At 48.2% G+C, this 25,494-nt stretch overlaps 2 protein-coding genes across 10 annotated transcripts in view; one reads left to right on the top strand and one right to left on the bottom strand.

Moving 5' to 3' along the window:
- The window catches only part of Slc7a7 (solute carrier family 7 member 7), a 48,409-nt gene extending 31,368 nt beyond the window's left edge, over positions 1-17,041 (top strand). For all 9 annotated transcript variants that reach the window (XM_085828628.1, XM_021181364.3, XM_085828627.1 and 6 more), the window contains 8 exons: positions 7,838-7,963; positions 9,143-9,287; positions 12,373-12,496; positions 12,727-12,830; positions 13,105-13,201; positions 14,031-14,180; positions 16,205-16,388; positions 16,604-17,041. In XM_085828628.1, coding sequence (XP_085684754.1) covers positions 7,838-7,963; positions 9,143-9,287; positions 12,373-12,496; positions 12,727-12,830; positions 13,105-13,201; positions 14,031-14,180; positions 16,205-16,388; positions 16,604-16,704 — 1,031 coding nt within the window. In that variant the 3' untranslated portion in view covers positions 16,705-17,041. The remainder of the gene's footprint in view (positions 1-7,837; positions 7,964-9,142; positions 9,288-12,372; positions 12,497-12,726; positions 12,831-13,104; positions 13,202-14,030; positions 14,181-16,204; positions 16,389-16,603) is intronic.
- An 809-nt stretch (positions 17,042-17,850) lies between these two features.
- Oxa1l (OXA1L mitochondrial inner membrane insertase) lies at positions 17,851-25,243 on the bottom strand. The gene is made up of 10 exons (XM_021181366.3): positions 25,137-25,243; positions 24,568-24,714; positions 22,753-22,966; positions 19,644-19,787; positions 19,386-19,471; positions 19,066-19,230; positions 18,799-18,903; positions 18,538-18,700; positions 18,259-18,339; positions 17,851-18,173 (listed from the first exon to the last, which is right to left on the bottom strand). The coding sequence occupies exons 1-10, from the start codon at positions 25,230-25,232 to the stop codon at positions 18,040-18,042; spliced, it is 1,335 nt and encodes a 444-aa protein (XP_021037025.1). The 5' UTR covers positions 25,233-25,243; the 3' UTR covers positions 17,851-18,039.
- Positions 25,244-25,494: the final 251 nt, after the last annotated feature.

Raw genomic sequence — 25,494 nt, 5'->3', positions numbered from 1 at the left:
CTCTCTGCTTGGGGGTATCTGAGCCACTCAGACAGACAAGGCAGAGGCCTGTGGGAGGAGGAAACCAAACAAATTACTACTAAGGAGAGCTGGGGGGTCTCCTGATGCAGGAGATGGAAGAGCAGGTCTCAGTGTTGCCATGGTACCTGAGTTTTAACAACTTGGTGACAGCAGGGCTGCCCCAGAGGCTTTGACTTCATTGCCAGCAGTGACAATGTGCCACAGAGATGTAGGAGCCCAGGCTAAGGAAAGGTTCAGGCATGTTCTGCCCTAAGCTGGTCTGCATGTGATTATCTCATGAGGTAATTACCCCAGTTAAATACAAAGCAGCGTATTACCAGACTGCTCTGGGAAACTCTGTTTCAACTTCCCAAATCAGAACTGCCCAGGAGCCTCCCCGTGCGTGGCCGGTGACTTCTCAGGCCTTGTGCTTGGCATCTGACCACTTGAACCGAATGGCTCAGCAAACATGAAAGATGCAGCTAGTTTCAAAAAAGTCTATTTTATTTATTTATTTATTTAATTTATTTATTTATTTATTTAGTGTGTGTGTGTGTGTGTGTGTGTGTGTGCATATGTGCCAGGGTGCACCTGTGAAGGGTCAGGGGACAACTTGTGGGAGTTGGTTCTCTATTTTCACCATGTTGGTCCTAGGGATCAGACTTTGGTTGTCGGGCTTGGCTGTGAGTACCTTGATAACCAAGATAATCCACTGAGTCATCTTGCCTGCCTTATAGTTGCTTAGAAATCTAGGGGAATGTATAAACCATGGGCTTGCCTCCTTAGAGATGCCAGAGCCACAGTGTTTAAAGTGCTGACTGAATTCTAGAAAGGACACTGGGAGGGGTCTGATTCAGTGACCCATGGCCACTCTGTGTTTGGATCTTCTTCACCCGTGACACATGAGTCAGTGAAATGTTTCTGTGACCCGGAACAACCCCTGGGGGACATCAGAAAAGAAGAGTCAGTAAAAAGTTGAAGAGGTCTCTCGGGCTTGTTTGTGGTGTGTGTTGGTGTAATCAGCAGCTTCTCTCTATCTTTCTAGGAGTGGGACTTGGTTAGAGTCAGATGGTGAAAGATTACACTTGGATGTATTTGCTAGAACTGGGGTGTATAATATGAATGAGAGACTGATTTGCATGAGGCTCACTGGTTAACAGTGCTTGCTGCTCTTGCACAGGGCCAGAGTTTGGTATCCCAGCACTCTCGTTAGTGCCCCTGCCCCTTCTGCCAAGGTCACATTTAATATTCTTTGATTGCAGTAAGAAAAAAAAGTTCAGTCCAACAAGATACTGAGACCTGCCCAAAGATTTTTCCCCTTCTTTTTCTTTACTTTCTAACTACTGTAATAAACAGTGCCACTGAACACCAGCAGCTCTCTGCCTGCGAGCAGGGAGGCTGGTTCCTGTGCTTAAAAGGAGGTCTTCCTGCCGGGCAGTGGTGGCACACACCTTTAATCCCAGCACTCGGGAGGCAGAGGCAGGCAGATTTCTGAGTTCGAGGCCAGCCTGGTCTACAAAGTGAGTTCCAGGATAGCCAGGGCTACACAGAGAAACCCTGTCTCAGAAAAAAGAAAAGAGAAGAAAAGAAAAGAAGAGAAAAGAAAAGAAAGGTCTTCCTTCGTTACTTACAAAATGTGGCCCATACCTTAGAAGGGACACAAAGATGCCAGCTTCTTCATTGTATCCTTACCTTAGGGAAAAGTGTTACTTTCATTGTTGGACTTTACCCCCTCTCTGTCCTGGACCTGGCTCTGTAGACCAGGATGGCCTTGAATTTAGAGATCTATTTCTGCCTCCTGAGTACTGGGATTAAAGAATGAGTACCATCACTGCCCTACCAGACTGACTCTCTCTCTCTCTCTCTCTCTCTCTCTCTCTCTCTCTCTCTCTCTCTCTCTCTCTCTGTGTGTGTGTGTGTGTCTCTGTCTGTCTTTGAGACAGGGTATTACTATGTCCCTTGGCCTGCCTGGAACTCAAAACCTGAGGTTCACCATTCTTTGCCTCCCCGGTGTTGGCATTAAAGGGCAACCCACACCACCACACACAGGGTCTGCTATTGTGATGTAAACCATCTTCCATCAGTGCATGAGAATCAGGGCTGGAGAGATGGCTCCGCAGTAACAGCCCTCGTACAGGATCAGGGTTAGATTCCCAGCACCCACAGGGAGTGGCTCACACGGGTCGCCTGTAACTCAGGCCTCTGGCTTTCTCAGGCACCCGCACTCATGTGGTGCACATGCAGACAGGCAGGCTAGAACAGATGCAGGATCAGATAGAAGTTATGGACTTGTGGTGTGTGGCCCACATTGTCAGAAAAAGACAGCTTGCTTTCCCAATAAAGATTACAAAACATGTAAGAAGGGGGAAAGGAGACATGGCTCCCCTGACATCCTTTGCTGGTATTAATTCCATTCTGTTGTATTTTGAACTCTATGAATTAAGAAGAGCATATTGTGGAAAAATGCAAGCACATATTAATGCAAAAGTAGAGTGAACAATGAGACAAACGTTTGTTACTCCAGCACAGTGTAAGTTGTCGCTTCTGTCGTCCCATCCCGTGAGAGTACCGAAGCTTATCTAAGCATCATTAACATTTAACTTGTAAGCTTCAGGATTAATCTCTACGGGATAAGGACTCACAGTTTGTTGGTGAGACTTTAGACTATTTGAAGTTAAACCTGGGCATTGATCAGAGCAGGCTAAAGGTATTGCTACTTTTGGATTAAAAATTATTTTATGTGTATGTGCCTGCATGCATGTGTGTGTCGTGTGCATGGAGGATCCTGCAGAGGTCAGAAAATTGTGTATGGTCCCCTAGAACTGGAGTTATGGGTAGTTAGTTGTGTGGGTGTTGGGGACCAGACATGGGTTCTCTGCAAGAGCAGCAAGTACTCTTAACTGATCGGTCCCCCACCTTCCCTTTTCAGAACAACCTGGGCATTTCCATTTTGTTCTAGAGCGGATTCTGGGCCCTCGTGGCAGCATCCTCCCCAGGGACTTTGTGTCTGCTGGGGTTGACCTGTCCTGGAGTGCCTCTTCAGGTTGCAGGAGAGTCATCTTCCCAGCAGCTGCCTTGCAGGGGTAGAGTAGCAGCTGGGTCAAGGTTAAAGGTCATTTTAGGCAATCCTCCCATGGACTTGGCTCAGTATTGGGTGGGGACTGAATTACCCGCTGGGGTAGAAGGGCAGGTGTCTCTGTCTGTAGGCTAACTTGCATCCATCCCTATTATTCTAACCCTGACGTCTCCTTTCTTTGACTCTGCAGCAGGAGGTGGGGCTTTGCTTCAAGAGCCATACTTTTGGCTGAGCTTTGGGGACTCTGGTCAGCTGTATCTGTTAGGGGTGGGGACAAAGAGCCTAGTCAGCATTGAGGCTTGCCTTATTCATTTCCTGTTCCCAGGGCCAGGCTCTCTGGAGGAAGCTGGGAGCTGTGCAAGGTGTGAGCCAGCTCCCTTCAGCCGGTTCTCTCAGTGCTCCCATCTCTGTGTACAGGGTTTTGCATTCAAATTGAGCCTCCCTTCTTCAAGTTCAGTACAGAGATCAGACCGGGACATGATGGGGGTCTGTGACTGGGGGTTGTTCCCAAGTAGTGGGGAACATTGGAGGTAACAGAAGGGATGAAGTGATCCTAGCCGTAGGGGTCAAAATATCAACATTCTCAGCCTGGGAGTTGTGACCTTGATGCGTGTGTGTGTGGGGGTCCAATGACCCTTTCACAGGGGTCACATGTCAGATACCCCATATAACATATATTTACATTATGATTCATAATAGTAGTAGAATTAAAATGGTGAAGTAGCAACAAATCTTTTTTTGTTTGGGGAGGGTCACTGCGGCATGAGGAACTGCATTAAAGGGTCTCAGCATTAGGAAGGTTGAGAACCGCTGCTTCGCACTCTCCTGGCCGGGGTCGCTGGAAGGAAAGGCTTGAGTCAGCTGTCTTGTCTGTGCTCATGACCGTGAACAGAACCAAGACAAACCGCCCTGTGACGTGGAGCTGCAGACTCTGCGAAGCAGAAGTAGTCTTTTATGTCTGTCTATTCCAGTCCCATGTTGTGACCTATGGTTACCCTGCTAGGCCGGCCCACCCTGGTGCATCGTAGGTCACTCAAAGAGACAAAATAAGAGTAGACGCAGAGGGAGATGCACTCAGTATGGCAACACTGGGGAGGGAAACGAGCAAGTAAAGAGGTTCAGTAGATCCTAATATGAGGCTTAGGTTTAAATAGAGGGTGAGAGACATGCACAGCTAAGCAGCCCTGGCAATGATCTCCACCACCCTGGTCCCTCATTGCCTTAGTCCTAATGTCTCTAGCAAAGTGGCTTGAGAAGATGCCACGCTGTGTGAAATCACTTTGAGTCACTAGGTTCTCCTGCAGCTGGCACCAGGCTTCAGCCCTTTTCTTTTCTCCGCATGGGATGCCTAAGGAAATTCCAACTTATTTGGGACCACGGCTTAATGGTCTGCTAGCCAAAAGTGGGGAGAGATATAAGTTTCACTTTAGAATGTCTTCATTCCTGCCAGGGGGTTCCTGTTCTAGGGGCTCCCACTCTCCTGAGCGTACATAGGCCAGCAAAGCACATCTGTGTTTGGCGTTTCTAATGAAAAGCTGGCTTGCAGAGCCTAAAAGTGGAGAGTAGCCATTGCCAGATAGGGAGAGAGAGGTTTCTAGTGGCATTGAAATAGCTCAGGATGGAAGTCTAGTGGGTAGCGAGGGATGGATGACTGGCTGAGGAAGAGCAGTGTCTGACAGGCTTGTGGAGGGCAAGATAAAGACAAGTTATTTTGTGGAATTACTGAGGAGACAGTACACTAGCGTCTTTAATGATTAACTTAGCACCGGGGTGGCCTGGAGCGATGGGTACGTGTTTGCTCAGCCTTCCGGTAAGGTTTGGTTGTTTACTGTTATGTCTATTAGGCACAAAGACATGTATTTGAGTAGAGCCAGAAATCTCCTCAGAAGAAAACAAAAAACGTGGATAATACGTAGAAAGGGAGCCGGGGAGGTGGCTCACTGGGCAGAGTGCCTGGTGCTCGAGAAAGGAGACCTGAGTTTAGACCCTCAGGGCCTGCTTAAAGAGCCAGCTTGCTGAGTACCTGGGGGAAATCGATGAGTTCCAGGTGCAGGGAGATTATCTCAAGAGTAGGGCGGACAAGCTGACAATATGGCTTAGCCAGTAAAGGCTCCTGCCACCAGGCCTAAGTTTGACCCCTGAGCTCCACACGGCAGAAGGAGAGAATTGACTCTTACAAGTTGTCCTCTTACCTCCACGTGTGTGCTGTGGCGTGCACACTTACATGGAAATAACTATAATAAAAGATAAGGTAGAGAGGTGATGGAGGAAGACATCCGACATTGGCTTCCACGTATGCCTGTAGGGGTGAGTGCACACTCATGTGCCTGTAGGGGTGAGTGCACACTCGTGTGCCTGTAGGGGTGAGTGCACACTCATGTACCTGTAGGGGTGAGCACACACTCCTCATTTGTGTGCACTCGCATACACACAGACACAGTAAGGTTAGAAGGAAGACTGGAAGAGAAGATGGCTTATTCTCCCTGTTTCTTAGTGGAGGCCTCTGGACCAGAATCACAACAAGGCCAGGACCTAATAATTGTAGGAGGTCTGCAGAGCCTGAGGGCATTGTCAGGACTCCGCATTAGTAAGATTGTTTTCTTTCCTTCTGAGATGGGGTCTCTATAGTCCAGGCTGGTTTAGGAGTCACTATCTAATCCAAGGTGACCTCAGATTAAAATTTGTGGGTCTATAAAGTGATGACAGGAACTGCTCCATGGTATCTAATCCAAGGTGACTTCAGATTAAAATTTGTGGGTCTATAAAGTGATGACAGGAACTGCTCCATGGTGTGGTGAAGGGGAAGGTTTTTATTGTAGACAAGAGAAAGAGATCTGCCAGAGGCACCTGGAAGAGTCCAGAGCAGAGAGAGCAAGCAGGAGACTGAACATGGCCAGCAGACTGGACTCAGGCAGGGCTATCTGGAGAGAGGGGAGGATAGCAGGGATAGAGAATAGAACAAAAAGCAAGAGCAGAGGGGGGTGGAGCTCAGTGAGGGGTGGGGGAGACAAGTGGGAGGGTGAGAAGAGTGAGTACCCGGGGAGGGGAGGGAAGCCTGTGAACTGGAGGGAATTTAGGTAGAGGAGGAGGTGAGAATAGCTAGATGCTAGTGTGGACTTTGAAAGGTGCCTGTGGCACTGAGGGAGCCTAGAGGCCAGTATGCACCTATATGAATAGGTACCACAGGTAGCCATTTGTATCCTCTGCCAGTGATGGGGAAAGACTCCTTTTGGTAGAGGGGAGCTGGCTTTGTAGGAGCCTGAGGAATGCCGGATTTTATCTAACCTCCAGAAATCCTCCTCTAGTCCAGGTTGAGCCCATTTCTGGATATTTGGATTGTGTTTTGGGGTTTGGAGAATTGGAGTTTCCTTTGGACTAGGAGATCCTGTCCCAGTCTTCTGCGTGAGAGCCTGAGCCGTTGCCCTTGGGCTTGGAGTGGTTTCTTTTGTTTTGTTTGGATTTTTTTATTTTTAAAAGATTGTATTGGTAGCCCGAATCAACCAAGACCTACGTTGGCCTTCCCTTTCCTCACTGGCAAGGCCAGCTTTGTTCTGAGAGCCACTGAAGGGAGACTTGACAGTCAAGTGCTCTGTGGGGGTGTTCCAGTCGCTGAGCTAGAAGAAGCTGGCCATTGATTCCCTGTGGCATGGGGGTGGGCGCAGGGTTGGGGGTGCAGGGTGCAGTGCTGCCTGCTGAAGAGGCTGCATGATGGGCCGCAGGGTTGCTGCTTCTGCCTCTTGCTCCCCCCTCTCCAGTCTCTTCCCCCCCCCCCCCAAAGCTACCAGTCAGCCTCATAGCATGCGAGGCTTCCCTTCTTGAATTTCTTCCCAAGTAATAGAGTGTAGCTTTTGGGCTAATGGATTTTCCTGAGACTGTTATTTTTTTGGGTGAAAGGATTTGAACCCAGGACTTTCCCGCACTGGAACACACGATCTACAACCAAGCCACACCCTCAGCTACTACTCAGATTTTGACGAAAGATAGGGACTCGTTTTTTCGAAGAATGTGTACATTCATACGCCACAGCACTTGGCAAGAGACTGTCACGCCCTGCTGCGAACATTTACTCTGAGTATGGTCTGTGAACTTTTCCTGAGTTCCCCCTGGCAGAGGGATTGCCTCCAGCCCGGGGTGGAAGGACTTGAGGAATGTTTATGGCTCATACTGTTGCATTATTCTGGCAGGAAAAGTGCCCTGCCCTCTTTCTACGGAAACTTGTTTTAGCTGCACGAGTTTTACAATGCACAGGCCGGTGGGCAGGGGGCTGGAAGTTTGGTCTCTATTCTAATCCTTGGACACACATACTGACCTGCTGGCCTAGACACTGGATAAATTACAGCAGTACTTGGCAAGATTAATAACAACAGTATAGAGCCAAGATGTTGGGTTCTAGACCTGTGTGTGTGTGTGTGTGTGTATGTATGTGATAGGAAGGAGAGAAGGGATTTAAAGAATGAAGGACTAGAATACACCTGTAATCTGTACAACTCCCAGGTGCTTGCCACTTCTGTGACCAAGAATTTTGCCATCTTGTTCTGTGACACTAGTTTAAGGAGCTAGGGCTTGGGAATGTGGCAGTGTAAACACAGGTGTTGAGCAAGTGCCTTGCAGTGATGAAGCTGAGGATAATCGGGGTCCAAACACATAGCTGACTCCCCATGATGGGTTCATCTCCACGAGTGGCGCTGGGGAAGCTGCTTGGGAGTCTGAGGCCCTCCAAGTGCAGAGGCTAGATCATGGTCAGTGTTGTTTTTCTTTCAGGTCTCTTAACCTTCATTAACTGTGCCTATGTCAAGTGGGGAACCCTGGTCCAAGATATTTTCACCTACGCTAAGGTGTTGGCGCTGATTGCAGTCATCATTGCAGGCATTGTTAGACTTGGCCAGGGTAAGAAAAAAAAAATAGCAACTAACTTTATTAAACTTTCCTTTTTTGTCTTTTTCTTTGGAGTGCTGGGGATCAGATCCAGAGTTCTGGGCCCTGCTAGGCAAGCGGTGTGTCTCAGATCTATACCTTCACTGGGAGTCTCTAACTGACCTTATTTAAATCTCCAAATACCATATGTGGTCAGCACTGTTATTCCTTTTATATAAGTGAGGAAACAGGCCACGGGATGGACGTACCTATAATCCCAGTCCCCGTGAGGTGGCACTAAGGGGCTCAGGAGTGAAAGATCATCCATCCACAGCTACATAGAGAACTCGAGGCCAGCCTGGGACACAGAAGAGCCTATCTCAAAACAAAAACAAAAGCTGGGTGGTGGTGGTGGTGGTGGTGGTGGTTTATGCTCTATCCCAGCACTCAGAGGTAGAGTTGGGAGCATCTTTGAGTTTGAGGCCAGCTTGGTCTACATCTCGAGTTCCAGACCAGCCAGGGCTACACAGTGAGACCCTATTTTGAAGCAAAGCAACGAAGTCCCCAGGTTGACCATCTTGCTCAAGTTCCTAGTGGTTAAGTAGAAGAGCTGAAACTTGTGCCCCCCCGCAGACACTCCAAAGCCTGTCCTCCTTTGGCTCTGTTGCCTCCCACAGGAAACTGACCTTGGCAGGGGGGGCTGACAGCTGCTGCACCCTGGGAACTGGCTTTCACAGTTTGCTGGGCCTAGTGCTATTGCTCTGCCTCTTCTGCCCTTGGAGATGAGCACTCCTTCACATCTCTCCCACCTGGTTTCTAGGGCTGAAGCCTTCCCCACGTCTCCTGTTGACCTGGGCATACTGAATCTCGTCTCTTCTCTCCTCTTCCCGTGTTATCCCTGACTAGTGTTAGAGAGTAGGTAGGGCTCAGGCAGCCTGCAGTGTAGAGAAGAACACCACCTGTTTCTAGCCCGCTGGGCTCTGTGGGAGAGTCTTACCCTGGACAGTCACTTGAGTTCTTCACGTCATGACTGCATCCATGGTTCCCTGCACCTTAGTCCTCTGTAGACGCCTTTCTTCTGTCCCTGAGCCCTCCATGGCCCCCTCACAGCCATTTCAATGCTGTTATTACCATATGCATTTTCCCCTTTCAGGATCAGCTGAGGTAGGAGTGAGCCATTAAACCGTGTCTTCCGTTGTTCTCACCTTCCAGGAGCCACAGTTAACTTTGAGAACTCCTTTGAGGGCTCATCCTTTGCAATGGGTGACATTGCTCTGGCACTCTACTCAGCCCTGTTCTCCTACTCAGGCTGGGACACCCTTAACTATGTCACCGAAGAGATCAGGAACCCCGAGAGGTAGGTACCTCACCGCCACCCGGCCACACCAGGGGTAGCATCATTTCCGTGCCTGGCTGATTCATTCCACCAGCCTGAATTTTAACAGATTTAAGACCTAGAGATATAACTTGTCCATGGTTGCAGTGACTGTGCAGATGTGCGCTTTCTTGCATATGCTTTATCAATCCTTTTAGGAAGGTTTGTACATGTACTCATTTCTACCTAAAATAAAGCAGGCTATACTTTGTGCTTAAATATGCCTCTAGGCACCCACAAGGTCCTTGCCAGCTGCTTAGGAGGGTGAAGCAAGAGGATCGCTTTTACGTCCAGATTTGTGACCTAATCTGAGGAACACTGAGATAACCTCATAAAGCTTGCTCTGTCTTCAGACCGTCACTCACCCTTACCCCCACACAGATAATTTTAGGTCACAGGACTACCTTCTATGAGACTTCTTCTTCGGTTTCCCTCCTGGATCCTTTCCCTCTGTCCTGATTCCTGCCGATATTGTGTAACGGTTCCAGCCATTCACTGAGTTTCCTCATCAGCACTGCTCTGAACTGCCTGCCGTGGTGCAGATGAAGAGCTTTGGGTGGTGAGGCACGGACAGGGCTTGGGGTCTGGATTTCCTTGACAGAATCCTTTTTCCTTTTTTGTAGCCATGAACTTGCTATTCCGTTTTCTTCCTTCATTTTGCTTTGAGACAAGCGATGGCACTGTAGTCCTGGCTGCTCTGGAACTCACTATTCAGACCGTACTGGCCTCAAAAAAATCACAGAGATCTAGTTCTTTTTGCTTCCCACCATACCTGGCCATTCCTTGATTTTTCTTTACTAAAACTCCTTTTTTTTTTTTCTTTCCTTCCTGTGATATTATCTCACTATGTGTGCACTCCATGCTGGCCTTGAATCTGTAACCTTCTTGACAATGACCAGTTTGCCGGGTGCTTTTTTTGTATAAGTATGTGCCCGGGGTGTGTGCACACATGCTTGTGGAAACCACTTTGGTATTATTCCTTAGGTGCTGTGTACTTTAAAACAATGTATTTATTTTATATGTGTGTGTGTGAACCTGAGTGCATAGCTGTGAGCCATTAACGTGCACACTTGGAACAGAACCTGGGTCCTCTGGAGGAACTTGGGTTTGTAGCAGCTGAGCCATTTCTCCAGCTTCCATCTTTGTTTTGGAGACTGATTCCTTCAGTGACTTGGAGCTTGCTAATTAGTCGAGGCTGGCTGGCTGTGGAACCCTGGGGTCCTTCTGTTCCCGACTTTCTGATTCTGGGATCACAAGTGCACCCCATCCTCCACAACGCACCAACCCTTTCCATGTAGGCTCTGAGGTCGAACCCAGCCCCTCCTTGCAAGTGGCTTCATGGACTGAGCCATTTCCCTAGCCCTTGCCTGCTTCGGTAATATAACATTAAGAGGGTGGAATTACAGGATCTCCATGGCCTTTCCTTGCTCTAAAAGATTATGATCCTAGAAACTAAGATTTGCCAGGAAATAGTTTGCCTAAATTATAACAATTCTCATACCAGTTGGCTTTTGGCTTTGAAAACCGAGCCGCCTTTCTGGTATATAGCTGCTGGCATTGTGACCAAGGAGCAGGGGTACTAGAAGGGAAAAGAGACCGGGTAGTGGTGCTTCCACCTACTGGCAAGGAGCTGAATGACTCCAGATAATTTGCAATCCTGACTCATGGTAAAGGCTTGTAATCCAGCCACTCTGGAGGCTGAGGCAGGAGCATCCCAAGTTCAAAGCCAAGAACAGAGTGAATTCAAGGCCTCTCGGAGAAACTTACTGAGACCCAGTCAATATTAACAGAGGGATTGGGGCAGGGCTAATGGTAGAGCATTTGTTATCATGTGCAAGGCTTTAGAGAGCAGTGGTTCTCAACCTTCCTAATGCTACAACCCTTAAATACAGTTCCTCATGTTGTGGTGACCCCTAACTGTAGTTATTTTGGTTGCTACTTCATAACTGTAGTTTTGCTGTTATGAATTGTAATGTAAATATCTGATCTGTAGGATGGGGTCGAGATCCACAGGTTGAACCACTGCAAATGTGTCCTGGATCCCAGATCCAATTCCCTTATTTATACCTCATTTTTGGCATTTATACAGACAGTGATCTTTTTGCACTTGAGAGACCTTAAGGAGTCACTGTGCCTTTTTCATGGCTGCCACTTAGAATGGCACCTGGAATTCTCTGAAATGACTTCCTTGTTTGGGTGCACACACTGTTCTTTCTACTGGAGAAGAAGTGAGATTCCACAATCTGCCTCTCTCGTTTCTTCTGTGTCTTACCTTGAAGCTACACTGCCAGAGCTCAGCAACAGAATCCTTACCCGACTACTGGCTGTAGGAGGGAACACACCCACCTTCCTGCTATGCTGGAACGTAACGTAACCTTGCTCGGTCTCCCCTTTTGTTGCTGTCTTCCAGTGGAACTGGAGATTGGGTCTAGGACCCCCCAGGCATGCTAGACAAATACTTTACGCTAAGCTCTGCCCTCAGCCCTGCTTTACTTTTTTATTTTAAGAATAGTTTTAAATTTTCGTGTGGGTGTTTTTTGTTTTTTTTTGTTTTTGTTTTTGTTTTTTTTTCCTGCATATATGTATGCTCAGTGTCCTCAGAGGCCAGAAGAGGGTTTCAAGTCTTCTGGAATTGGAGTTACCGACCACCGTGGGCTACTACATGGGTGCTGGGAACTGAACCCAGGTCATCTGTAAGAGTCAACACTGAGCCATCTCTACCCTGTTTTTACTTGAGACGAATTCACTGAATGGTCCCTGCAGATCTTGAATTCGGGACCCTCCTACCGAGCCTTCAGGGTAGTGGGAATCATAAGCCAGAGCTACTACATGCAGTGTCACCGTCTTTGCATAACTTCTGTAACGGAGTATTTCTCCCCCTAGTACTTGTTAGTTTTTAAGGGTTTAAAGCTTACGCCAATACTTCAAGGCAACTTCAAAGGCAAAGGACCCGGGAACCACAGCCGTCTGTATCCTTAGAGAAGATGGCATGGCAGACCTAAGGACAGAGAGGTAGGGACACAATGGTGGGACTGACAGATCCTTTTCCCTTTCTGTTTGGCTGTAGGAACTTGCCCCTCTCCATTGGCATTTCCATGCCGATCGTCACCATCATCTACCTCTTGACCAATGTGGCCTATTACAGTGTGCTAGACATAAAGGAAATCCTGGCCAGTGACGCTGTTGCCGTGGTAAAGGATTTTAACTCACAGGTTGAGGGAGTGTTGTGGGCTTCTGGACATGTTCCAGTTGGCTCAGTCCTGGGAAGGGAGTAGACAGCCTGATAAGAACTCAAGGATACTGGGCTTTCAGGAAGGTCCTGTTACCTTCACTGTGGGAGGGACTGGATTCCTGAGGACTTTGGGCATATGTCTGGGCGTCCTGTTAGGATCTGCTGATGACTTCTGCTCCTTTTTCCTAGACCTTTGCAGATCAAGTTTTTGGAGTATTCAATTGGATAATTCCAGTAGCGGTGGCATTCTCTTGCTTCGGTGGGCTCAACGCCTCCATCGTGGCTGCTTCCAGGTATGACTGTCACTTTTTGCTCACAGCGTGGGTGTCATGAATAGCTTTGGCAGAGACAGTTAAACTTCTAGGACTGGGACTCCAGTTGCCGGTATTCCCCATCCCTTTCTCTTGTTCCCATTAGCTGCCCCCAGTTCTAAGCTCCACACTGAACTCCCTTCTGTTATTCAGACCTTTGGAAGGGATACCAGAGAGGGAGAATGGTGTGGCAGGTGACCCAGGGTGCCCTAAGTGCCCCACAGTTCTGTCAGCTTCTCTTATTGTATCTCAACAGGCTTTTATTTGTGGGCTCGAGAGAAGGCCACCTCCCTGACGCCATCTGTATGGTTCATGTTGAACGGTTCACACCAGTGCCTTCTCTACTCTTCAATGTGAGTGAGCCTGACAGCCAGGTGGTGGTGGGGTCTTACTAGATGTGGCTAGTCTGGGCTCCTGAAAGCCATAAAGAGGGTTCTGGCCTGGAACCTCCTGATGCACTGGGCTATCTGTGGATGGAATTTTCAAGACTCAAACTTCTGTGAAAAGTGCCAACTGCATGTGGCCCAAAAGAAGGAGTGAGAGCCAGGCTACATGGTAATGAGTAACAGCCACAATAGGGTGCGATGCATTCTTTAAGAGAAAAAGAAGTTGGCTGAGAAAAAATTTGATGGCGGGGGGCATTTTAAAGGTGGGGTATGAAGGTTAGGGTAGTGGACATGGGCTTTAGGTAAGGCAGACAGCATCATCAAGTCCTGCGACAAAGCTTTGTGAAGATGTGTCATAGAAGTAGAAGTGTTAGTTGGAGAGTCTACAGGGCTTTACCTAAGACTTCTGCCTAAGACACTTAAAGTGTTAGGGTTAACCTGGCAAGGATTTGAAGAATGCACTAAAAATTTAGTTGAGAGGCAAGTATCTTCTTTGTTTTTTTGAGACAGGGTTTCTCTGTGTAGCCCTGGCTGTTTTGGAGCTTGCTCTGTAGATCAGGCTGGTCTCCAACTCAGAGATCCACCTGCCTCTGCCTCCAGAGTGCTGGGATTAAAGGTGTCTGCCACCACTGCCCAGCTGGCAATTATCTTTTAATAGAGAGGGGTACCGTACCAAGAGTGCTCCAGGGTTTGGGGGCGGAAGGCCGACTTGCAGACTGTGAAGCTGTGAGTGACCTGGGAGGGACTGAGTGGGAAGGAAGCCAGAGAGGAGCTGACTTTGGACTTGTACCAACAGGGTGTGTTGTCCCTGGTCTACCTGTGCGTGGAGGACATCTTCCAGCTCATTAACTACTATAGCTTCAGCTACTGGTTCTTTGTGGGCCTTTCTATTGTGGGTCAGCTGTATCTACGCTGGAAGGACCCCGACCGGCCTCGCCCTCTCAAGGTAATCCATCCTCCTTACTGACCTTTGCTCCATTTAGTACAGCTAGTGCTGCCACCGCAGGGACCTTACAAGAAGTTATCCTTTCCCTAGGCCAGGCATAGTAGCACTTACTTGAAATTAAAAAACAAAACAAAACCAAAAAAAACCCTAAGGGTTGGGGCTGATGGCTCAGCGGTTAAGAACACGGACTGCTCTTACAGAAATCCTGAGTTCAATTCCCAGCAGCCACATGGTGGCTCACAACCATCTGTAATGGGATCTGATGACATCTTCTGGTGTGTCTGAGGAGAGTGACAGTGTACTTACATACAAAAACCAAACATCAAGTGTTTGGGGCTAGAGAGAACTGACTCAGTGGTTAAGAACACTGATTGCCCTTCCATGGGACTCAGGTTCAGTTCCCAGAATGGACATGATGGCTCACACATGTCTGTGAATCTAGTTCCAGGGCTTCTGTCACCCTTACACATGCAGTCAGAACACTAATGAACATTAAAAAACAAAAACAAAAACAAAAAAAAACCCAAAAAACAACCCAAACCAGAAAAACAAATAAAACTATGTGTGTGTGTGTGTGTGTATGTATGTATACACACACACACACATATATATAGTTGTTTTTTTTTTAAATCCCAAGGGTTGGGCTGGAAACATGGCTCGGTGGTTAAGAGTACCTGATTTTACAAAGAACCTGGCTTTGATTCTCAGCACCCACATGGCTCACAACATCTAACTCCAGTTCCAAGGGATCCAATACCCTCTCTAGCTTCTCATGCAGCAAAACATGCATTAAAAAAAAAAAAAACCCAAAATATCACACTGAAACAAAACACAAGGGCTAGGAAGCCATGCATGGTAGCCCATGCCTGTTACCCTAACCCTTGGGAGGTAAAGGCATGAAGACCAGTTGTAAACAGCTAGGCTAGGCTATGAGACCCTGTGTTTTTGTTTGTTTTTTTTTTTCTTTTAGTAAAAAAAAAAAAAAAAGAAAGAAAAAGAAAAACCAACAACCTGTCCCCACCCCAAATGAACCACAACAAGGACTGAAACTTGTCTAGCATACACAAGGCCTTGGGTTGGTTCTTCAGCACTGTCTCATCCCAGTGCCCTAAAATAAGCAGCCCCCACCTCCACCCCTGTGGATTAAAGGTGGGGTCCTGTGTCTGCTTGGGGCACCAGCCGCTGGGTGAGGTGGGATGCAGGAGTTTTGACTGTGTGCACCTCAGGCTGGCGCTGAGCAGGCTTCGGGCTGTGAGAAACCTCAGAATGCTGCTCCGGGGGTGGGCGAGTACAGTCTGAGGTCCCTGGGGACTGGCAGAGTTGCCTTGGGGGTCCCAGCCTGCACGGCGACCGAGGACATCTGGTTCTCAGACTCTTGGGCACCACAGATGCTACAGGATGCCATGGAAGAGCTGAGAATGGAGTGAGGGCCCTGTGGGCTGGATCTAGCCTGGCGCTGAAGGGAAAAGGGCAGGAAGACAGCCCCGACTGGGTCCCTGGGGAGAGAGTCCTTTTGGGTAGCTTGGCATGGTGGAGAACATGGCTGGGAGCCCCAAGAGGCCTTCTGTGAGAGGTCAGGTGCCTGGCTCTTTAGATGGCCTGCTCCATTTATTGTCATGGTGGGAAGTTGATGAGTAAAGACTGTATACTACTTTCTCAGGTTGGGCCTGAGGTTAAATACCTTCTGCAGGGAGGAGTGTCTGGGAAGAGGAGTTTAATTGGCTAAGCCCTTCAGGCCTTTAGGTACCTCATTAAAATGGAGATCTGTCTTGAGGTTATGGGACAGACAATGGGAAGGCAGTAGTGTGTCCTGTCTCTAAGCCCTTTGGGGATAAAGGTTGTCTGGGTTGTCAGCAATTCTGACTTACTGGGTGTAGGGACCAGTCGATGCCTACAATCCCAGCACTCAGGCTGAGGCAGGCTGATGAGTTTGAGGCTAGCTTGGGCTACAAAGTGAGACTATCTTGAAATAACAAGCAAGAAACCAACCCATGCTGAGCTAACCATTTCCTCTGTGCCCTTAGCTCAGCCTTTTCTTCCCCATCATCTTCTGCCTCTGCACCGTCTTCCTGGTGGCTGTTCCACTTTACAGTGACACCATCAACTCCCTCATTGGCATTGGCATTGCACTCTCAGGCCTGCCCTTCTACTTCCTTATCATCAGAGTGCCAGAGCACAAACGACCACTGTTCCTCCGCAGGATTGTAGGTAAGCTTGGCACAACCAAGTGGGTCAGCTACCTGAATAGACTGGGTTTTTTTTTTTTTGCCTTTTTCTGCAAACCTTACCATAGCTGGCTTCTGCCATTAACCATATGGCTTAATTGAATCACTCCTTCCTGGAGCCCCTTTGGTGCCCTGAACTCAGCCCCCTGAACCTTTTCCCAGTTTTAATTCCTGAATTAAATTAAATTCTCTTTGTAGCCTCTATCACACGGTACCTCCAGATCCTCTGTATGTCAGTTGCTGCAGAAATGGACTTGGAAGATGGAGAGTTGTCCAAACAAGATCCCAAGTCTAAATAGAGTGGAATTCTGAGGTGTGGACAGAATGGGTGTTTCATATCTCCCATTGGCCAGAACCCTGGAGGCACGGTCCAGGAGCCCAAGCTTGGCAGCTTCAACTCTGAACTTGCTTTTGAGGGATGAAGAATAATTTATTTGTTTTGCTACATGTTTCAGACTTCATAAATGCATGATGCAGACTGTGGCAGGAAGTAGGCCATTTTGGGGCAGTCCTGGCAGCACCTGGGTGTGCCTACCCACTCCTCTTTCCAAGGGCCAACAATGCTCCAAACTTGTCTCCTTCAGAGGAACACAAAACTGTCACAGATGCAAAACAATAAAAAGGTTATGTTCCTAAGGTCTGAGTGGCTTTATTCTACTTAGTGACTGGGGTATTTATGCAGTTCAGACACAGAAACTAAAAGATTCAATTTCTCCCTCTGAAGCCAGCTGCCAATGGCAATAGAACCGATTTCTACAAATACAGCACAACTGTTGTACTAAAATGTCATGAATGGGAAAAGCTAGTGCATAAACACTTCAGCTTCTTCTTAAAGTATGGCTGGCACATGTGCAGAGGCCAGAGGAGGGTGTCAGGCGTTGTGCTGTCACGTCCACCTTTATACCCAGAGACCGGATCTCACACTGAACCTGGAGCTAGGCTGATGGCCAGCAAACCAAGCAGTCCCCCTGTCTCCACACCCCATAGCACTGGGGTCACAGGCGTAAGAGCAGGGCATGCTCAGCTTTCCGCATGAGTGCCGGGGATTTGAACTCTTATCTGCTGATCCATTTTTCCCCAGACTCCCTTCATTCTTCTAAACCATTACTAAGGATTTCAGTATATCTGCTTCTTAAGGAAATTGCAAAAGTAATCGTGTTGGGGGTGGGGGGTCAAGAAACATGTCAGGGCTGGAGATGTGGGATCAATCCCCAGCACCACAAAAGCGGCTGTCATAGTCTTGCCCATGACACCTCTAGAATGCAAACTCAGATGGAGGTGCAGTGTGTGAGTAGAGGTCTGAGCTGTGAAGACCAGGAGAGAACATGAAGCCCCTTCCCAGGAGCCAGGGCTAGCGAGGAAAATCATCTCCCACCCTGTCCTGTTCAGAAGCACAACCCCCTTCCATACTTAACAAACATCAAGAAGCCCAGACAAGACAGGGGTTTACTAGCTCTGTGGATGGAAGGTCGCTTGGCTCTCCAGGACTCTTTTAATACACACAAATAAGAGTCTGTAGTGGAAACAACTTTTAAAATGAACCCCTCCAAATGCTATAGTCCCCAGAGCTGGGGCAAATCAGTGTGGAGGAGTCCGCAGAGGCAGGGGTCTTGTCAGAGTGAGCACAGAACACGTCAACCAAGTGTGTCTTGCCAAGGCTTCTTTGCGTTTGCTTTGATGCTGCTGTTGTTGCTGTTGGGAGCTTTGGGGGGGTGACTTGGATCATGCTGCAGCAGAGGGTTGTGCGTAAAAGTCTGTCGTAAGGGACCTGGGAGAAGAAAGAGAGAAAAAAATCTCAGTAAACAAAGAGAAAGAAGAAATGGAAGAGAGTACTTAGCCTGAAGGCCTCTTACCCCTGGCAGCCAGGTCCAAGTGTTTCTGCATTCGCTGCTCCCGCTCTCGGAGCTGCTGTGCAATTTCAGCGTTCTTCCAGCCTGTGTGACAAGAACAGAAGTTCCCCTCTTATGCTTAGGCTACTTTCTCCTGGTCCTGATCCCTATTCCTTTTTGAGGAAAGTCTCAAGTTGCATAGCCCACTACGTAGCCTGGGTGACTAGGTAGTGCAATCTTGCTTCAGCCTCGGGCTTGCTGGGGTGACAGATATTCACTGACACGTTGTCCAATCGCCCTTACCTTTTTTGAAGCTCTTCAAGAAGCCTTCCCTAGGAGGCAATTTGTCAGGGTCATGGACGACTCGCTGGGGGATCTTCAGCACTGTGCGCACAGCTGGAATCCGGAGGCAGGCTACTTGGCACAGGGAGAACACATTGGAGGACAGCCAGTACATGAACACTGCCTGGGGGAAGGAAGGAAGGTGCTCAGAGCTGCATCCCAGTCAGCTTGTTCAGACACTAGGCAGGAGGACATGGAGGCCGCTACTAAGCCGTTACCTACCGAGGGGAAGTGGATGGTCACAGGCAAGACCACCAGGGGCATCACCCTGATAATGTTCCTCATGAACTGAAGGTCATTGCTCTGAACACCTGTCTCAGCACCTAGCTGCCAAAAAGGGGTTGAGGGAAAGAAGAATCAATTCCAAGCCCCGACCCATCAACTCTCCTTCTCCAGAGAGTGGAAGGCGGACGATACACATTCTGCACACTACTCCATCCCTACCCCCTGTTTTCTGGCAGGCTCAGCACTCGGCCAACCCCAGCTTACCTCAAGGACACACCACATTGTGGCAGTGACTACCAGTGGCAAGACGTAGATGGGATCAGACACGGTGAGATCTTGGAACCACCAGAGCCCACCTGTCTGGAGGCTGGGCACAGGCAGGTTGGCCATCTCTCTCAAGGCAATAAAGAAGGAGATGAAGACGGGGGCCTGTTACACAGGATAAGCAGTCAGCACACCTAACAGGAGGTTACTAGAAGCCACACACACCACCACCACTTGCGTTTCTGGGGACCTAGGGACATGGGAAACAGGAGACAACTTGATGGATTTGGCATAAATAAGCAGGGCACATTTCTGCTCACCTGAGTGAGAGGTAGGATGAGCGGTCTCAAGAGTTTAATATCATGCTTTTTCTGATAGCGTGTCATCTCTATGGTGGCCTTGTAAACTGTGACGGGAGGGAAATGGGTCACTGGGTTAAGAGTGACATCAGTGAAGCTTAACATCCTATTCTTTCCAAGGAACGGAAAACAGGTGCCTGGCACCTGTTCCTTCCCCCGAGTGGAATGTCTCCAATGCAAACTCGCTTCTCTCCCACACCTGCCCTGGAACCAACTCACACTCAGCCTGGTCTCCGGCCAACTTGGCCTCTCTGATTCGAGTGGAAAACTTCTGCATCTCTGGCATGTGGTTGTGGATCTTGGCTGCTTCTCGCTGGCCCTTCACAATGAGAGGAAAAACGAGGCATCGGGCAAGGACAGTACCTGGAAAATACAGCACAGGCTTGGAGTGAAATTAAAAGCTGCCTGCAGCTAGAAGGCTCACTCCAGACTTTTCCTCACTGTGGCTCTCACCCAAGGGGCCCAGAAGGAAGGACAGGGTATACCTAGCTCTTCAAGGCTCAGAGTGCTGTGGTCGAATAAAAGTTCAGCATAACTTCTCTAAGCAGATGAGCAAGGATATTGTTTGTTTCCCTGAAACAACCATTGCTGCCACCAAGCAAAAGTTCTTTTGTACTTCAATAGCCTCCAAACTTTTCTATCAATGGAAACTTTTCAACTCTTTCTAAAGATCGATCGATTAATCTATCTACCTACCTATATCTATCCATCCATCTAATGGGTCATCTATGTATGTATGTATGTATGTATGTATGTATGTATGTATCTATCTATCTATCTATCTATCTAATGGGTTTTGCCTGTATGTATGTCTATGTGAGGGTGTCGGATCCCCTGGAACTGGAGTTACAGACAGTTTTGAGCTGACATATGGGTCCTGGGAATTGAACCCAGCTCCTCTGAAAGAGCAGCCAGTGCTTCTAACCACTGAGCCACTTCTCTAGCCACATCAACTTTTAAGTAGTAGATGAAAATATAGACTAATTCCTCGATAAAGGAAAAACATTCGCCCAGAATCTCCACCGTGTTCAGCATCTCTACAGAACTAAGTCTCAGAATGAGTCTGAGTTCATTTTCTGCAATAGGGTCTTGGTGTGTACAGGCTGGCCTTGAACTAATGGCCTTCCTTCCTCAGCCTCCCTAGTGCCATAATTACAGGTATGTGGTGTCATACCTAGCTTGTCAGAACAAAGCTGGAAAGTCAGTTTACAGGTCCACCATGTTCTGGTGGTTTAACGCTTCCCCCTTCCTTATACTCCTCTCTACTGGCCATTCCAACGAATACTTAGCTTATGCTATCTGTTGACATCTAAGTGGGTCTGGGCTAAGAAACCAAGGACATAACTCAGAACACCGTCACTCAAGACAGGTGGAGATCAGGTAACAAATACAGGCAGTATGGTCAGAAAAACAAGAAGGTGGGGGGAGACAGTAGGGCAGGTTTTCACAAAATCCGAGGACAGCCTTTAAGTTTTAATATGTCTTACGCATTAAGATTCAAGTATGAGAAGAGTGGATTTAGTAATGCCACCACCAGCAGTGACAGGGAAGTGATTTCAGCAAAATCTCAATGGCTGAGGGCCTAAGTCTAGAAAGAAGCAGTAGGCTGCCCGATGGATCCCCTAATACACAGGGATGCTTAACCTGTTTGTGTACTTAGTGTAAACAGGAAGGCACCAAAACCAAGGGTGGTAGCACCAGCTCCCAGTCTCAGGGCCAGAGAGGCCAAGAGTATCGAGAGTTTGAGGAAGACCTTACTTTTAATAAAATCAAGGGAGTGGGCTGGAGAGGATGCATAGAGGTTAAGAGTGTTGGCTCTTTTGCAGAGGACCCAAGTTTGGTTCTCAGTACCCAGGAGAGCTGGTTCATAACTTCCTGTAAGCCCAGCTCCAAGGGATCCAATTCAGGCAGGTGTACATATTCGCAGGGAAATGCATGCATGCACATGTACTTTTGAGTGCACACACAAAAATTAATCTTTAAAAAACTCTAGAAAGGAGCTGAAGACATGGCTCAGTGGTTAAGAGCACCAACTGCTCTTCTGAAGGTCCTGAGTTCAAATCCCAACAACCACATGGTGGCTCACAATCATCCATAACGAGATCTGACTCTCTCTTCTGAAGTGTCTGAAGACAGCTACAGTGTACTTCCTTATAATAAATAATCTTAAAAACAAAACAAACAAAAAAAAAAACCCTCTAGAAAACCAAGGGACTTGGGAATTTGTCTTAGTGACAGCACACTTGCATAGCTGTTGAAGGTCACTGGATTCAGGCATTGCATGCATATGGCACCCAGGTATATACACACACACTCATACATATAAAATAAAGGAACATTTTTTATTTTCATTTAATGTGTATAGGTGTTTTGCCTGTCTGTCTTTCTGTATGCCCATAATGGCCAAAAAAGGCATCCCCTGGAACTGGAGTAAGACAGATATGAACCAGTGTGTGGGTGCTGGGAATAGAACCTGGCTTCTCTGCAAAAGCAGCTGTGCTCTTAACCATGGAGCCACCTTCAGCTTTGTCTGCCCATCCCCTTCAACAGGGTTTCTGTTACCTTTGCTGACCTAGAACTTGCTATGTAGACCAGGCTGGTTTCAAACTCGAAGATCCTCCAGTCTCTGCATCCCTTCCCCAAGACTGGGATTAATGGTGTACACCAGACCGAGCTCAAATGAAGGTTTTGAAAACCTTTTTAAAGGCAGTTTTATGTAGCCCGGACATGGTGGTCTGAGTGAGAATGGCCTCTGAAGGCTCGTCTATTTGAATGATGAGTCATCAGATTTATTGGATGTGGCACTATTTCAGTGGCATTAGGAGGTGTGTGTGGCCTTGTGAAAGGAAGTATGTCAGTGGGAGTGGGCTTAGAGGTTTCAAAAAGCCCATGCACGCTACAGGCCCAGTAAACACCCCCCCACCCCCGCCACCCGCCTATGGATCAGGATGGAGCCCTCAGCTACTTCTCTAGCACCATGCCTGCCTTCCTGCTGCCTGAGATGATGATGGCCTAAACCTCTTGAAACTGTAAACAAGTCCATACTTATATGCTTTCCTTGACAGGAGTTGCTTTGGTCACGGCATCTCTTCATGGCCACAGGACAGTGACTAAGGTACGAGGCTAGCCTTGAATTCTTTAATTAACTAAGGGTGAACTCTGACCCTCCTTCCTCTACCTCCCAAGCACTGCGGACAGAGAAGTGGCTTTCTAACACGCTCTAGGAACTAAAAGTTGAGTGTTACCATCCCTTTTTGAATCACCTGATTTTCTGACCTCTACATTTCTGTCCCCAGTTCTTCCACCCTTGCTCAGGATGCCCTCTTACATGTGGCAATGGCCCCCCACCAAGGCAGGCCCAGGTCGACATGTATATATTCCAAGAGATTCTGGATGAGCCCCACCGGGGTGTAAGAGCCGAGCCCCAGTTCTGTGAAGCTCGGTTCTGTAGCACACTGGACTGCATCTGCAGCTCCTCCAGAAGCTACCTCTGGTACTGCAGCAGGGATAGAGGTAGCAGGAACAACAGGGGGTGCCTGGACCTGTGAGGAAAGAGACCAAGTGCCGTGAGTAGGATGTACAAAGTTGAGGATCCCTTATGCTAACAGTCCTGGGCTCTATTTTCTTGCTTTGACTTCTTGATCTTCAATGATGGCCAATGGTGTCCATACAATCCTGCCTTCAAAAGACAGTATTTTTTGCCTCTAGCAGGATAACTTAAGAGAGTGTCTCATGGCTTCCCTTCAGGCAGGGAACTTGCTTCCCACATCACGGTTCCCAGACTTCAGTCATTTGAGCATCATGGTCATTGCCCTTCCCATATTCCAAATCAAAGTACTTGGAATCCTTTTGTTCTGTGCTAGAAATTGAACTCAGGGCCTCACACACATCTGGCAAGAACACAGACCACTCACTGAGCTGGCCCTCAGCCCAAAATTCTCTTAATTCAACTCAGTTTTTTTTTTCAATCTTTCTTTCTTCCTTCCTTTTTTTTTTTTTTTTTTTTTAATGGTAGTGGGTGGGTGGGAAGGTTAGTTTTGGAGGCAGGATCTCGATTGCTCTGTAGTTCAGGTTGGCCTTGTACATGCTAACCAAGAGCTCTGTTACCGACTACATCCTGAGACGCGGCTCAGGGGCTAAGAGCTCCAGCAGAGGATCTATTTTCCGTTCCTAGCATCCTTGTAGAGCAGCATACAGCCACCTGTAACTCCAGCCTCAGGCTCTCTAATAGGCACTCATGAGCACATGCACACAGTCACACACACACACACACACTCATAACACAATATGATAAATCTCTCAGAGAAAAATCCTACTCAGGCTTCTAAGAAACAGTATTCAAAGAATCACACAGATCACAAACACACAAACACACAATCACATTTCACTTTATTGGCTTACCACCACTCCTCCGGTAGTGTCTTGAATATAATACAACATTTAATTAATTAATTAGTTAATTGTATTTATTTATTTATTTGGTTTTTCGAGACAGGGTTTCTCAGTATAGCCCTGGCTGTCCTGGAACTCACTTTGTAGACCAGACTGGCCTTGAACTTAGAAATCCTCCTGCCTCTGCCTCCCAAGTGCTGGGATTAAAGGCATGCGCCACCACGCCCGGCAAATTTAATTTATTTTTATTGTGTGTGTGTGATGTGTGTAGGCATGCATGTGTGGAAGTCAGAGATGAACTTTGTGTGGCTCCTTCTTCCTTCATAATTTTTTTTTTTTTTTTTTGAGACAAGGTCACACTACACAGCTCTATGTTGACTAGGCTGGTTTTGAATTCAGAGATCTGTCCATCTCTGCCTCCCAAGTGCTGAGGGTTACTAAGATTGTGCCACAACCTGCTCCACCTTTACTTGGGCTCCAGGGTTGGCACTTGGGTTACCAGGGTTGCATAGCAAGAGCTTTTGTACAGCGGGGTCATTTTGCCTGCCCTACAAATTTCTCAGCACTTTTAGGCATTTCCTCACTGAGTTGACTGAGATGAGAACCTACTTCTACTCCGAATAGGCTAATATTAGGAGGAACTGCGAGGAGTGTGAGAACTCTGCTACACATTCACTGTCTCCCGCAAAACAAAACAAACAAAACAACACAGAACCAAAAGAAACGGGCCAAGAAGGCGGGAACCTCTTACCTGGGCTTCTGCAAAGAGGGTGGCAGATGTACTGATGCAGCGAGGAGTGAAGACGGCGAGAAGAGCATAGGGTGGCCGCCCGTTACCCCGGCGGGCTGCGAGGAGCTCGGCGGCCAGCGGTCTCAGGGACACTGCGACGCTATGGAACTGACCATGTGAAAGGAAGGGAAGGCCTTGAGTCCCAGCCGACCCGCCTCTCCCGCAGACAGCCTGCTGTTGCAGCAGTCGGGGCGCTGCAGCAGTCGGGGCGCCGCAACTCTGCTCGCACAGACTGCAGGCCCCGAAGCCATGCACTGGAGCGTGCAGGGTGCAGCTCCGGCTAGGGTCTCCCGCATCCTGTTACCGAAGCCCGGGGACGGGGCCCAGAGGTCACGGCTCAGGGTCGAAGGCAGTTTCCAAACATCTACAGAGAAACCAGGCCACCAACCCCGGGACGTAACCCGGTGGTGCCCTCACGCGACCGGAGGTCATGACTCGCAGGTCGCAGTGACCAGGTCAGCATCTGCTCGTGACCTCAGCTCAGGTGACAAGGACAAGGCAGCATCCCCGCGCTTTGGACAGAACCTTACCGAACGCTGGGGTCGTAGGAGTCGCAGAAGCTGCCAGTGACCGCACACTAACTTCCTCGCCATCTTGCCGGGAAGAGAGCACTTACTCTCGCGCATGCGCACTCAGAACTTTGACGCTGCGGGAGAGGCCATTTTGGAAATGGGCAGGAAGTCAGACCTGACGTCACAGATCAGGTAGTGAGGGAGAATGAAGCCAGGCGCTGGTATTTGAAGTGGTTAAAAAACGTCAAGATTCCGCAGAGATTGAAACTAAGAGACCGAGGCAGGCGGATTTCTGAGTTCGAGGCCAGTTTGGTCTACAAAGTGAGCTCCAGGACAGCCAGGACTATACAGAGAAACCCTGTTTCGAAAATCAAAA

This window comes from Mus caroli, unplaced genomic scaffold (assembly GCF_978045245.1).
Source record: "Mus caroli unplaced genomic scaffold, Mus_caroli_1 scaffold_12, whole genome shotgun sequence".
In the NCBI taxonomy this organism is placed as follows: Eukaryota; Metazoa; Chordata; class Mammalia; order Rodentia; family Muridae; genus Mus; species Mus caroli.
This window is presented reverse-complemented; position numbering and strand designations above follow the sequence as displayed.